We start from the raw sequence: 13,275 nt of genomic DNA, 5'->3' as shown, positions 1-13,275 counted from the left end.
ACTAAAAAAGGGCGTTTCAGGAACAATTAGGAAAACCTGAAAATGGACTGGATGTAAGATAGTATTAGAAAAGGGCTGCCATTTTTATTAGGCACGATAAGGGACCTAATAAATTTCAATGAATTTCAGATCAATGCAACGCTCAGTGCAGGTGAGTGCCACCATGTCTACAGCTGGCTTTCGAGTGATTCCACAAAGAAACCAGAACCACCACAGAAGCACATAGATAAAATAAAGCAATTATGGTGAAGATCAACAATAACAAACATTGAGGAGAGGCTATAAAGATGTTTACTCTATCACTTTTTCAACTTTTCTGTAGGTTTGAAATTTTTTTTTTTTTTTTTTGAGATGGAGTCTCACTCTGTCCCCCAGGCTGGAGTATAGTGGCATGATCTTGGCTCATTGCAACCTCTGCCTCCTGGGTTCAAGGAATTCTCCTGCCTAAGCCTCCTGAGTAGCTGGGATTACAGGCGTGCGTCACCATGCTCTGCTAATTTTGTATTTTTAGTAGAGACGGGGTTTCACCATGTTGGCCAGACTGGTCTCGAATTCCTGACCTAAAGTTATCTGCACACCTTGACCTCCCAAAGTGCTTGGATAACAGGCATGAGCTACCGCACCTGGCCTGAAATTTTTCATAATTAAATACTGTGGATAAAGTGGCCTTTTTTGTTTCTATTAGTAATATGGACTAGGGGTCAGCAAATTGTCTCTGTAAAGGGCCAGGCAGTAAACACTTTAGGCTTTGCAGGCCACCTGGTCACTGTTAAAACTACCCACCTCTGGATCACGAGGTCAAGAGATCGAGACCATCCCGGTCAACATGGTGAAACCCCGTCTCTACTAAAAATACAAAAAATTAGCTGGGCATGGTGGCGCGTGTCTGTAATCCCAGCTACTCAGGAGGCTGAGGCAGGAGAATTGCCTGAACCCAGGAGGCGGAGGTTGCGGTGAGCCGAGATCGCGCCATTGCACTCCAGCCTGGGCAACAAGAGCGAAACTCCGTCTCAAAAACAAACAAACAAACAAAAAACTACCCACCTCTGCACAGTGCTACAAAAGCCACATGGACAATGTCTAAACGAACAAGGGAGGCTGTGTTCACATCAAACTTTATGCTGAAAGACACTGAAATCTGGATTTCAGTCACAAAAATTTGAATTTCCAAGCCATAAAATATTATTATTATTCTGATTTTTTCCCTCCCCAACGATTTAAAAATGTAAAACCCATTCTTTTTTTTTTTTTTGAGACAGAGTTTCACCCTTGTTACCCAGGCTGGAGTGCAATGGCGCGATCTCGGCTCACCGCAACCTCCGCCTCCTGGGTTCAGGCAATTCTCCTGCCTCAGCCTCCTGAATAGCTGGGATTACAGGCACGCCCCACCACGCCCAGCTAATTTTTTTTTTGTATTTTTAGTAGAGACGGGGTTTCACCTTGTTGACCAGGATGGTCTCGATCTCTTGACCTCGTGATCCACCCGCCTCGGCCTCCCAAAGTGCTGGGATTACAGGCTTGAGCCACCGCGCCCGGCCGTAAAACCCATTCTTAACTCAAAAGCTACAAATTACCAGGTGGAGGACTGGATTTGGCCTATAGGTCAGTTTACCAAATAGATTTTTTTAAATGCCACACATTAAGAATGTTTTCGGACCAAACTGTCAAACATTTCTTCATAAATATTACTTTAATAAGTAATTATTAAAATCACTGTGCTATAAACGTTTCTATAATTAAAATGTTATAAACATAATTGTTTTTTTTTTTTTTAAGTCTTGCTTTGTCACCCAGTTAGAGATCACAGCTCACTGTAAACTCAAACTCCTGGGCTCAAGTGATCCTCCTGCTTCAGCTCTCCAAGTAACCAGGACTACAGGCATGTGCCACTGGCTCCTGCTAATTTTTTTTTTTGAGACAGAATTTCACTCTTGTCTCCCAGGCTGGTGTGCAATGGCACGTTCTCAGCTCACTGCAACCTCTGACTCTAGGGTTCAAGCGATTCTCCTGTCTCAGCCTCCCTAGTAGCTGGGACTACAGGTGTGTGCCATTGCCTCCTACCAATTTTTTTTTTTTTTTTTAATTTTTAGTAGAGACAGGGTCTTGCTATGTTGACAAGGCTGGTCTTGAACTCCTGGCCTCAAGTGATCCTCCTGCCTCAGTTCCTCAAAGTTCTGGGATTACAGGCATGAGCCATTGCACTAGGCCATAATAATCTTCATTAACTAAGTGTTCTAGGTATTTTTCCCAGAGAGAAACACTTTTACATTTCATTAAAAAGCATGCTTATTTTACCATTTTTATGTCATTTTAAATGACGATGAAATCATTAAAAATTTTACTACAAGACCCAGAGAAGATCCCCGTGTGATGGTGCGTACCTACGGTCTGAGCTACTCAGGAGGCCTAGGCAGGATCAGTTAAGCCCAGGGGTTCAAGGCTGCAGTGAGCTACCATTGTGCCACTACACTCCAGCTTAGGCGACAGAGTGAAACCCTGTCTCTAAAAAAACAAAATCAGTATTCCAGAGATGTGTGTTGAATCACCAACACCCTCTCAATCCTTTTTAAGTCTCTTCCTTAGCAGTCACCTGGGTAACAACATTCCCTGCTAACATCAGCTTCTTTCCTCTCCTTGTTCCTATGATTCCAACAACTGTCATCAGTGGTGGAATTTCAAGAATGGGTTCCTCAATAGTTTGAGATGAGCCTGAGCATTTCTCAGAGAGGCTTCTTTGCCAAGTAATCATGCCCTTTGTGGGTTAACAGATCTTTACACCCATTAAAGGTGGGGGAGAGATGCACAAAAATTGACCTTAGAAATCAAGCTGACCACAAGAAGAGTGCAGCCTCCAGCTCTGCCTCACAGAGAAGCTGGTTAGGCACAGCGGCCTGGGGAGGCCAACAGATTGGCACGTACTTCAGCAGATGCCTCTTTGGGCTTCTACATTCTTGGTTACAATAGAAAAACTGAGGCAGCCTACCAAGCTCAATAATCCCTGCTCCACTGAGCCAGGCACAAGCACTATTAATGCCTTGTACCTTGCCAGCATCCTAAAGAGTTGAAGCTCTCCCAGTTTAGACCAGGACTGTCCAATGGAAAGAGCTGTGAGCCACATGTGATTTAAAAATTTTAAGTAGCCATATTAAAAAAAAGGTAAAATTAATTTTAATGTCTAAAATATTTTCATTTTAATTAATGATCTATTTTACATACTTTTTTCATAGATTGTCTTTTAAATCCAATGTGCATTTTATATTCACAGTAAATGTCAATGCCCATGAGTGGCTACTGGTTATCAAACTGTACAGCTCAAGGTGAGAATCCCTCTCTCTCCCCACTCTCTGTGCCCTACAAACTGTCACTCCCCGCATCATGCTACCCCTGCTCATCACCCTTGGCCCAACCTCAGCTCAACCTGGTTTACTCACTTACCTACTTAGCCCAGACCCCAGTGTAGGTCATTTCAACACCCTAACTAGAACCCAGCATCCTCAGCTGCAATCTATTCTTGAACTCACCAGAATTTCACTTTACTCCCATGATTATAATAAAATTCTCTCAACTATCACAGATGAAATACAAGTTATAAGGTCTAGGGTTTCTCATCTTTCCTGGGAGAGCACTGTGTAATTAGAAACAGCATGAGGTCCAGAATCAGGAAGGCTGGGTTCTAACTGAGGCTCTGCCACACACCAGCTGGGTGACCGAGCCTGAACAAATTACCCAATTTTTCTGACCCCTTAAGAGGTAAGGAATAAAGAGACAGAAACAAAGAAAAAAGAAAGAAAGAAAAAAAAGCCATGGACCACTGACTACACAGTTATGAAAGATTAAATGGTAAGTCTGTATCACAGCATCCATCATCCAGATTGATAACAGCAGCATTCAACCAATCTCAGCTCTTTCCTTCCTGTCCCAACTTCTGTAATCCTCACTAGCTGCTGAGCAATGCCCACTGAATCTCTCCCATACTTCAAAAACTGTGGGGCCTGGCACTGTTATGCTGTCCATTCCTGCCCAGTTTCTTAGCTGGCACCTCCCCTTCATTCTCCCAAATGAACCAGCTCCTGCTCACGTCTCATCTCACTCCTAGCTTTCCCTATCAGTATCTCATTCATTCCTACCACTTCTGGGATAATCACAAAACTTTCTATCTACAGACCTGCTTATCCTGGGACCACATTTTCTATGGGACACCAGACATGCCTCCCAAGTGCAAGTCTGCAGATCAGTTCAGGGCTTGATGCCTAAGAATCCAGTGGGAAGTATGTGAAAAATATACGTTTCTGAGGCTGGGAGTAGTGGCTCATGCCTATAATACCAGCACTTTGGGAGGCCAGGCAGGCAGACCACCTGAGGTCAGGAGATCGAGACCAGCCTGGCTGACATGGTGAAACCCCGTCTCTACTAAAAATACAAGAATTTGCTGGGTGTGGTGGCAGGTGCCTGTAATCCCACCTACTCAGGAGGCTGAGGCAGGAGAATTGCTTGAACCCAAGAGGTAGAGGTTGCAGTGAGCCAAAATCGTGCTGCTGCACTCCAGCCCGGGCAACAAAAGCAAAACTCTGTCTCAGTAAATAAATAAATAAATTTAAATACACATTTCTGGCTGGGCATAGTGGCTTACACCTGTAATCCCAGCATTTTGGGAAGTGGAGGCAGGTGGATCACTTGAGGTTAGAAATTCAAGACCAGCTTGGTCAACATGGTGAAATCCCATTTCTACTAAAAATACAGAAATTAGCCAGGTGTGGTGGTGGTGGGTGCCAGTATCCCATCTATTCGGGAGGCTGAAGCATGAGAATCGCTTGAACCCAGGAGGCAGAGGTTGCAATGAGTGGAGATTGTGCCACTGCACTCCAACCTCGCTGACAGAGCAAGTCTCTGTCTCAAAACAAACAAACAGAAACATGTTTCTGAGCCCTCTCCATGGACACTATGAGTCAGTACACATAGGATAAGGTCAAGAAAGCTGTACCTTCAAAACTGTGCAGACGATTTTGATGGGCAACCGGGTCTGAGACCCTCTACGAGATACTGCCACTGGCCCATCACCTCCTAATCCTCATACGTTAGAAAAAGGAGCCATCATCTTTCCAGACTTGTTCTCCTGCCTGTGCTCCCCATCTGAGCTCAGACTATCAGTCACTTCCAATCACTTTTGTTCAAAACCGGCCTACTGCACGGTGGGCAGACCTGCCTCTGAAAGCACAGTCGGAACAAGCCCTCTCTGGCTGCCATGTGGAGCCCAAGCCATTCAGCACAACAAGCCCAGCCCTCCACCACCCGCCACCCTCTGCCTCCCACTTCAGCCTTCCCAGAACCAACACGGCTGAGGCACAGGACGCTCCTCCCCACCCCAGACGAGCCCTTCATGCTCATCCTTTTTGTTTGTCTTATACTGCTCTCCTGTGGGAAACACCTCAGCCCCACCAGCTCCACCTAACCAAATCTCACTTGGCACTCCAGCTCAACCAAAGCAAAATCTTGATGCTCTGCTCTCAGAGATCGGGGAGAAAGCGCTCTCTCCAGCATGGTGTCAAAGTGCTCTTTGCACATGTGTCACAGGATTTCTTATGCTCTGCCTTACTTCCCTTATCAGGATGATCTGGGTATATCTGTCCTCAGAGAAGGAACTATTCTCATTTTTCTCCCATACTCTGAAATTCTTCACAGATTTGCCTTGGATGCATTAAATTTTGAAATCTAACATGTAAACTGCTGAACAGCATATAACTTAGAATTTACAAAATCCAAGGCTTCATGAGCCATCTGTGTATTATCAGGCAATCTAGCTTTCTCCAAATCTCTGCCCTCAATTTCCACCCACTATTACTAATCACATAAAAGAGCTAAAGAGCACACTAAAATAGCATTTCACCTGCCTCCTACCTTGTGCTGTTACCAGTTTCCACGGATAGCTGGGCGGGCTGAGCACTGAGTCACTCAGCATGCCATTTTCTGAATCATCCATACCACTTCCTCTTAACTCCTCTAAGTAAGTTAAATATCCAAGAAGTGTGCTGACAAAGCCAAATTCCATCTTAAGAAATAAAATGGGTTTAAAGCCTAGAGAAGTCTAGCGTTTATTTGCCTCACTGAATGCCCACTACAGAATGCATACCTGAGTTGGGGTAGAGACAAACATCATTAAGGTCGTGCTCTGGCTCCAAGGAAGTAAATATTTTTCCCTAAAAATAGCAAGCAAAAATGAACGTTAAAATTTAAAAAACAACTTTTGTTAACATCAAATAAACTGGAGATGTAACTCAACCATCTACACCTATGTAAAGAAATAGCCTAATTCAAATACAAAATTCAAATTTTTAAAAATCTTAGAGAATTTATCTTATCAATTTATCAAAAATTCCCATTTTAGAGATGAAGAAACTGAGGCCTAGGGAGAAGTCACCTGCCCCCCCCCAAAAAAAGAATATTACAACATTTTAAAGATAATGTCAACATGGTAGGAAAAGATGAAGTTTAATTATGTATCAACTTAAAAAAACCTCTCATAATCTGTGAAGTATACCCAGCTTAACTTGTACTGAAAGAAAAAGAGGACGGTCGGGCGCGGTGGCTTGCACCTGTAATACCAGCACTTTGGGAGGCCGAAGCGTGTGGATTACCTGAGGTCAGGAGTTCGAGACCAGCCTGAACAACATGGTGAAACCCCATCTGTACTAAAAATACAAAAAGTAGCCAGGCATAGCGGCACACACTTGTAATCCCAGCTACCTGGGAGGCTGAGGCAAAAGAATCGCTTGAACACAGGAGCGGAAGTTGTACTCAGCCAAGAAAGTGCCATTGCACTCCAGCCTGAGCAACAGAGTGAGACTCCGTCTCAAAAAAAAAAAAAAAGAAAGAAGTCAGAGGAGAGAGATGGCCACATGGAGAATGAGAGGACAATGCAAGGTTTCCAGGAGGATCAAGGATCAAGTGAGACAATGGATATAAAGTACAAAATGAAATCTACAAATACCCAAGTTTTAGTTACCATGTAGTTAGGGCTAAACCATGCCCATTTTAAGTGTCGAGGGAAGAGTGTTCCATTTTTTAAAAATTAAGAGAAGGAAAGTAAAAGAAAAAGATGCTAAGGAGGTGGGTGTGGAAAAAGGTGATGAGAAAGATAAACAAGGTAAGCGAGTCAAGCAAAACCAAGTAATATGGGTGTTAGTCAAGAGGAAGTCTTTAGTCATAAGAAACAAAAAAATGCCAAAATAAAATTTATTGTAGCAATTACAGTACAATGATTTCAAGAAGTGATGTTGAAAATTTCTGCCAGCTCTTGCATTTGTAACTCATTATGAGAAGTCTGACACTAGGATGGACTGAGTGCCCACGGCAAAAAAGATCAGTGTTAGGACACAGACAAGACGGTTTGTCCCAATGAAGAACCGGGCCAAGTCCTAACTCAAGACTAACAGTGAAATTCACACAGATACTTCCCGTTCTTCTCAAGTTCCCACTGAAACAGGAAGGAAAAGGGGAAAAAAGGAAGGAAGGGGAAAGGAAATTATAATAGCATGGAATAACATTGACAAAAAGGTGTCAAAAGTTCTAATAATCCACATGATGGAAACTATGGAGAAGTTAAAGGGTCTGGAAAGATACGTCCAAATTGGTAGCAGTCTTTACCTTAGGTTGGATGAAAGCCAGGTCAAGGATAAGTAACTTCTACTTTACCAGTATTTTATGAATTTTTAAGAATAAAACCATATGCATTTATAGTATTAAAGATAAATATGGTTTTAATGTCAAATAGTTTGAATTGCCCGAAAAAGAGCAGAGAAAACTCTGGTCGAAGATCACGAATCTTCCTTAAAAAAGCCCTCAAAATCCTCCAAACTCAAAGCCAACAAAGCAGACAGTACAGACACTTCCTGGGCAATCATCAGGGTAATTCTTCCAAGAATTCAGAAAGACTGAAAGCCCCAAAAGTCACCAGAACCTATGAATTAGGTTAGGGCCTCAGAGATGTAGAATACACCCTGAAGACCACTCTGATCTCCAGGACGATCCAAAGGAAAAAAGAAAGCCAACTAAGACCCATACTTTGGGAATTGACAAAATGAAATTTAAAAAACCAAAAGTAACAGCCCAGAAAGCCAGAGACTCAACAGGCAGCTGAACTATGAGGGGCTGTGTGCAGCATGTGTGCCTGAGCACAGGCGGAGCCCACAGAAAAGACCGGCACCTGCACTCAGGCTGTTACTGCAGAGGCTGGAAGATCATCCACCCAACTTCATCACAAATAGGAATTTTTTTAAAGTGATCTGTTTTTAAACTAAAAATGCTAAGTTTCTAATTAATTAAATGCAAAAGAACTCTTAAAAGCAAAGCTATACTGAATGCATTTTTCCCATTTGATGAACTTTTTACTATTCTCTCAAAATACTTAGTTTTAAAATGAAAGATGAAAAGACAGATTAAAACCAGCAATATAAGATTTTGTTACATTTCAAATGACATTTAGAGCTGAGGAGAAGGAACATCAAAATATGCTTAAGAAATATAGCTCTTAAGGCCAGGTGCAGTGGCTCACGCCTGTAATCCAAGCACCTTAGAAGGTCGAGGCGGTGGATCACTTGAGGCTAGGAGTTCAAGACCAGCCTGGCCAACAGGATGAAATGCTGTCTCTACTAAAAATACAAAAATTAGCCAGGCATGGTGGCGCACTCCTGTAATCCCAGTTACTCTGAAGCTAAGGCACGAGAATTGCTTGAAACTGGGAGGCAGAAGTTACAGTGAGCTGAGATCATGTCACTGCACTCCAGCCTAGGCAACACAGCAAGACTGTCTCAAAAAAGAAAAAGAAAAAAAAAAGGAAAGTATGAATTTGAGATATATAATAATACCAACATGCATGGAAGGATAATTAGTAGCTCTTAAAAATTTTCTTACATCTGGCCAGGTGCAGTGGCTCATGTCTGTAATCCCAGCACTCTGGGAGGCTGAGGCAGGTGGATCACAAGGTTAGGATTCAAAACCAGCCTGGCCAACATGGTAAAATCCCGCTTCTAGTGAAAATACAAAGAAAATTAGCTGGGCATAGTGGCGGGCACCTGTAATCCCAGCTACTGGAGAGGCTGAGGCAGGACAATCACTTGGGCCCGGGCAGAAGAGGTTGCAGTGAGCCAAGATCATGCCACTACACTCCAGCCCAGGGGACAGAGTGAGACCCCGTCTCAAAAAAAAAAAAAAAAAAAAATTTCTACTTCTGTGAGAGACTCTCAATATGTAGGGGGTTTCTCAGGTCATAGATCAACTTTTTTAAACAATGATTTTCTCTCTACCTAACTTAACATCCAAAATGCATGCCAGTTCTAGATAATCAGTAAAATTTCTTAACCGGAAGAAAGCAATCATGAGTACCTTATCTAAATATGGATATTATCTATCTGAAAGTAACTGGCCTCCCACTAAGTTCCCAAATGTATATTCAGTATCTTTTTCTCAATAACCCACATAACTCAAATAGGCAATGGAGAGGAAAGGATCATTCTAAACACCCGCAAACAGAGAAGCAACTAATTTCAACCAAAAATACATACGGAGTTCTTATTCCACATCTTGATAATTCGAGAGTCAGCAGACAAAATCAGATCCAATGAATCCTGGAAATGAACGGACTTAATGGGCAGCCCATACTGGTGATCTTTAACTAGCAATGGCTTATCAGATCGAAGATCATATAATAAAACCTGAAAGAAAAAACCAACTTATTTCTGTTTCAACAAACTAGACATTTTATCCTCAAAGGAAATATTTGTAAGTGGGAATAATGGCAGCCATCTGCTTCATTACTTTGTTATGAACACAACAAACACGCTTACTCAAGGCGCTGAGATCTGAGATTCTAAAGTGAGCCACCAGTACTCCAGAAAGATCTTTTAAATAACGCTTAGCATATACATTTTATGAATTCAACCCCAAGAGTAATTTTTGAGAGCTACTAAACATACTAAGAAAAAAACAAAAAATGAAATCCTGTAAGAATTTGTTTCATTTGTTCAACAAATACATACCGAGGGCCTAAGTACCAGGCAGTGTCATAGCAATAGACATAAACAAAACTTAGGAACAGTTCTAGCAGATTCGCGGCAGGTGGTAGCAAGGCTATGACTTCTTGTGAGAAGGGGAAATCCCTTCAGACCCCTGTCATTAGAGGCAAGGAAGCCTGGGGAAGCTCCCCTAGGATTAAGTCCCAGGTGACAGATCCCCTCTAGCCCACGATGACAGAGCAAGAAAATCTTCCACGATAGGGTTTCAGACCTCTTGTCATGGGAGGTGAGTGTACGGGCTCTGCCTTGAAGGAAAGAAAGAAGTACTCCTGACTGGCACTGCTAATGCACATTCTGCTGACCACTCATGTCATGAGCTGTAGTGAGTTATGTTATGTTTAAAAAAAAAAAAATACTTCCTTGAACATACAAATTTCGGAAATATGTATTAAACATATTTGTTGTCTGCAAGAATTCCTCAGAGCCTTCATTTAAAAAGTATTGAAATCTACTGTGAATCTTCAAGAGTAGAATTCTGGCAAACTCCCAAGACTGACCACAGAATTCTGTTCCACAGACTCTGAAAAACGCTGTTCCAAACCACTAATAAGAGAATACTTATGGCCAGGCCCGGTGGCTCACGCCTGCAATCCCCACACTTTGTGAGGCCAAGGTGAAGGGATAGCCCGAGCCTAGGAGTTCAAGACCAGCCCGGGCAACACGGTGAGAGCCTGTCTCCACAAAAAATCAAAAAATTAGCCAGATGAGGTGGTGCAGGCCTAGCCCACTGTACCTCCAAGTCCACAGTACCACAGGGTGACCAAGACAAGAGTCAAGATTTCTCAAGGTGCTAGAAGAATCCAGAGTTCTGGCATACCCTCTGCTCTGGCTAAAATGGTATGGCCTCATTTTTTGTTCCTACAGTATATTTCTCATGACACATATATACACCAATGAAATAAGCAACTTACATGTGAAATTTCCAAATTAAACATATTTACCTGCCCTGTGGATGTTCCAACTGCCATGGTCAAGGCACCATTAAATTTCAAAGCAGAGATTGTTGGTAAACTGTTTATCCTGAAAAGCAAAATATTCATGCTTCATGAATATATGGCCAAACCTCCTTCCAAGTAACAAGTTCATTATTCATTTTCACTTCAAATCTAATGGGGGAAAATCACATTTCTAGCCTTCTGTTTAAAAGGTAACTGCAGCCTGGTAAGATGACTCACACCTGTAATCCCAGCACTTTGGGAGGCTGAGGTGGGGAGGATTTCTTGAGGCCAGGAGTTCAAGACCAGCCTGGGCAGCACAGAGACATCGTCTCTACAAAAAATTAAAAAAAAAAAAAAAAAAAAAAAGGCCAGTGTGGTGACACACAACTGTTGTCCCAGCTACTTGGGTGGCTGAAGCAAGAGACTGCTTGAGCATGGGAGGTCGAGGCTGCAGTGAGCTGTGATCATTCCACTGTGCTCCAACCTGGACAACACAGCAAGACCCTGTCTCTAAAATAAGTAAATGGTAATTGTATTCAAATTTTCATTATCAAAATAAAATTACACTTTATATACAAAATGTAATCTACTTCTTTCTTCCATTTTAATTAAGACAGAATAAGGTATTTACTGAAACATCCCCTTTTATACTTAAGAAGAAGTGATTTTGTTTGGACACGGGTATACCACTTTCACTTTAAAATTAGCCAAGCTCAGCTAAAATAAAAGACTAATCCTCAAATGGGGACCCTAGAGCCTCTGAAAGTACTAAAGACAGAGTGAATGCTATGGTCGCGATTCTAGAACATGCTTCTCACACACCAGGCCAAGCCTATCAGATCAAAAGCAAGGATCTACAGTGAAAAGAGTGCTAGGCGAGGAGTCAGAAGTGGACAATTCTGCTATCAATCCTACTGTCCACATGCCCTTGGCCCAAACCTACTACAGTCCAGGCTGTTGGCTGTCGGCATCATCAGGTCTCTTCTGCCACCTAGAGGCTGGGCCTGTAACTGTGCTGAGGCATCTGTGGGAAACCTGAAGCCTCATATCCACAGCAACTTGAGTCATTCGCTCTTCAAAATACATGTAATCATCTTTCAGTACAGTGATGTATTTCTCTACTTATTCCTTTGTCATTTTCTTCATAAATTTGTTTTTGGATACGGGATTTCACTCCCGTCACTCAGGCTGGAGTGCAGGGGGGGATTATCTCAGCTCACTGCAACCTCCACCTCCTGACTTCAAGGAATCCTCCTGCTTCAGCCTCCGGAGTAGCTGGGACTACAGGTGTACATCACCACTCCCAGCTAAGTTTTGTATTTTTTGTAGAGATGGGTTTTCACCATGTTGCCCAGGCAGATACTGAACTCTTGACCTCAATTGATCCTCCTGCCTTGGCCTCCCAAAATGCTGGGATTACAGGCATGAGCCACCACACCCAGCCAGCCCATATATGTTCTTATCAGGTTTTACACAGTTTTTGTCGTTATGGGAATGTTTTTCCATTTTTAACCTTCCTAACTGGATAGTGCTAATAAATAACAAGATCACTGATTTTTTTCACATTTTATAAACAATTTATAACCAATTTATATTAGTTCTTCCAGATTTTCAGTTATTCTCCAGAGTTTCTCAGGCAGAGAAACTTATATCATCTGCAAATAATGACAGCCTGCTTCCCCTATCTAACACTTAAACTTACTGCTTTCTCATATTATAATGGCCCCACCTAGAAGTGACAGCTTCTAAGGTTTGCAGGGGGGAAAAAAAAGCTAAGCATAAAACAGGTAAAATTACCCAAAACCAAATCAGAAAAAAAAACCCTAGTTTTAACATTTTGGTATACATCCAGCCTTTTTCCTATGACTGTGGCTGTGTTCACTGTTTTTCTGGTAACAATGTGGTAACACTCTACAGGCAACAGTACGGTTCACTTCTCCACTCACAGGCATATTTGGACCACCTTTCCCTAGTCATATGTTTCTGCAACATAATTCTTAAAGGCTGAATAATATGTATGCCATTGATTAATTTTTTTTCATCTGTAAAACAAATACAATAACAGTGCCTGTAGCAAAGGGCTGTCATATTAAATAAATTAATATATGTAAAGAACTTAGACCCAGTGTGGGAATTCACTCAGAGTGGTGGCAAAAATATTAAGGGAAAATAGGAGAAGAATGTAGTCTCAAACTCTTTTGGAAGGCCTAAGGGTTTTTTCATAGTTTCAGTAGAAGTTTCAGCTGAAGGCAGCCTAAATCCCCCTTACA

General features: G+C 42.2%; 1 protein-coding gene across 2 annotated transcripts in view; it reads right to left on the bottom strand.

Moving 5' to 3' along the window:
• Window positions 1-13,275, bottom strand: part of NOL10 (nucleolar protein 10) — a 113,683-nt gene that overhangs the window by 70,690 nt on the left and 29,718 nt on the right. For both annotated transcript variants that reach the window (XM_032294135.1, XM_032294136.1), the window contains 3 exons: window positions 11,009-11,087; window positions 9,558-9,707; window positions 6,128-6,194 (listed from right to left, as the gene is read on the bottom strand). In XM_032294135.1, the coding sequence (XP_032150026.1) occupies window positions 6,128-6,194; window positions 9,558-9,707; window positions 11,009-11,087 (296 nt within the window). The remainder of the gene's footprint in view (window positions 1-6,127; window positions 6,195-9,557; window positions 9,708-11,008; window positions 11,088-13,275) is intronic.

Source organism: Sapajus apella, unplaced genomic scaffold (genome assembly GCF_009761245.1).
Source record: "Sapajus apella isolate SASKATOON/1434 unplaced genomic scaffold, GSC_monkey_1.0 scaffold31, whole genome shotgun sequence".
NCBI lineage: Eukaryota > Metazoa > Chordata > Mammalia > Primates > Cebidae > Sapajus > Sapajus apella.
The sequence above is the reverse complement of the archived record's forward strand: the minus strand, read 5'-3'. Positions and strand labels throughout refer to the sequence as shown.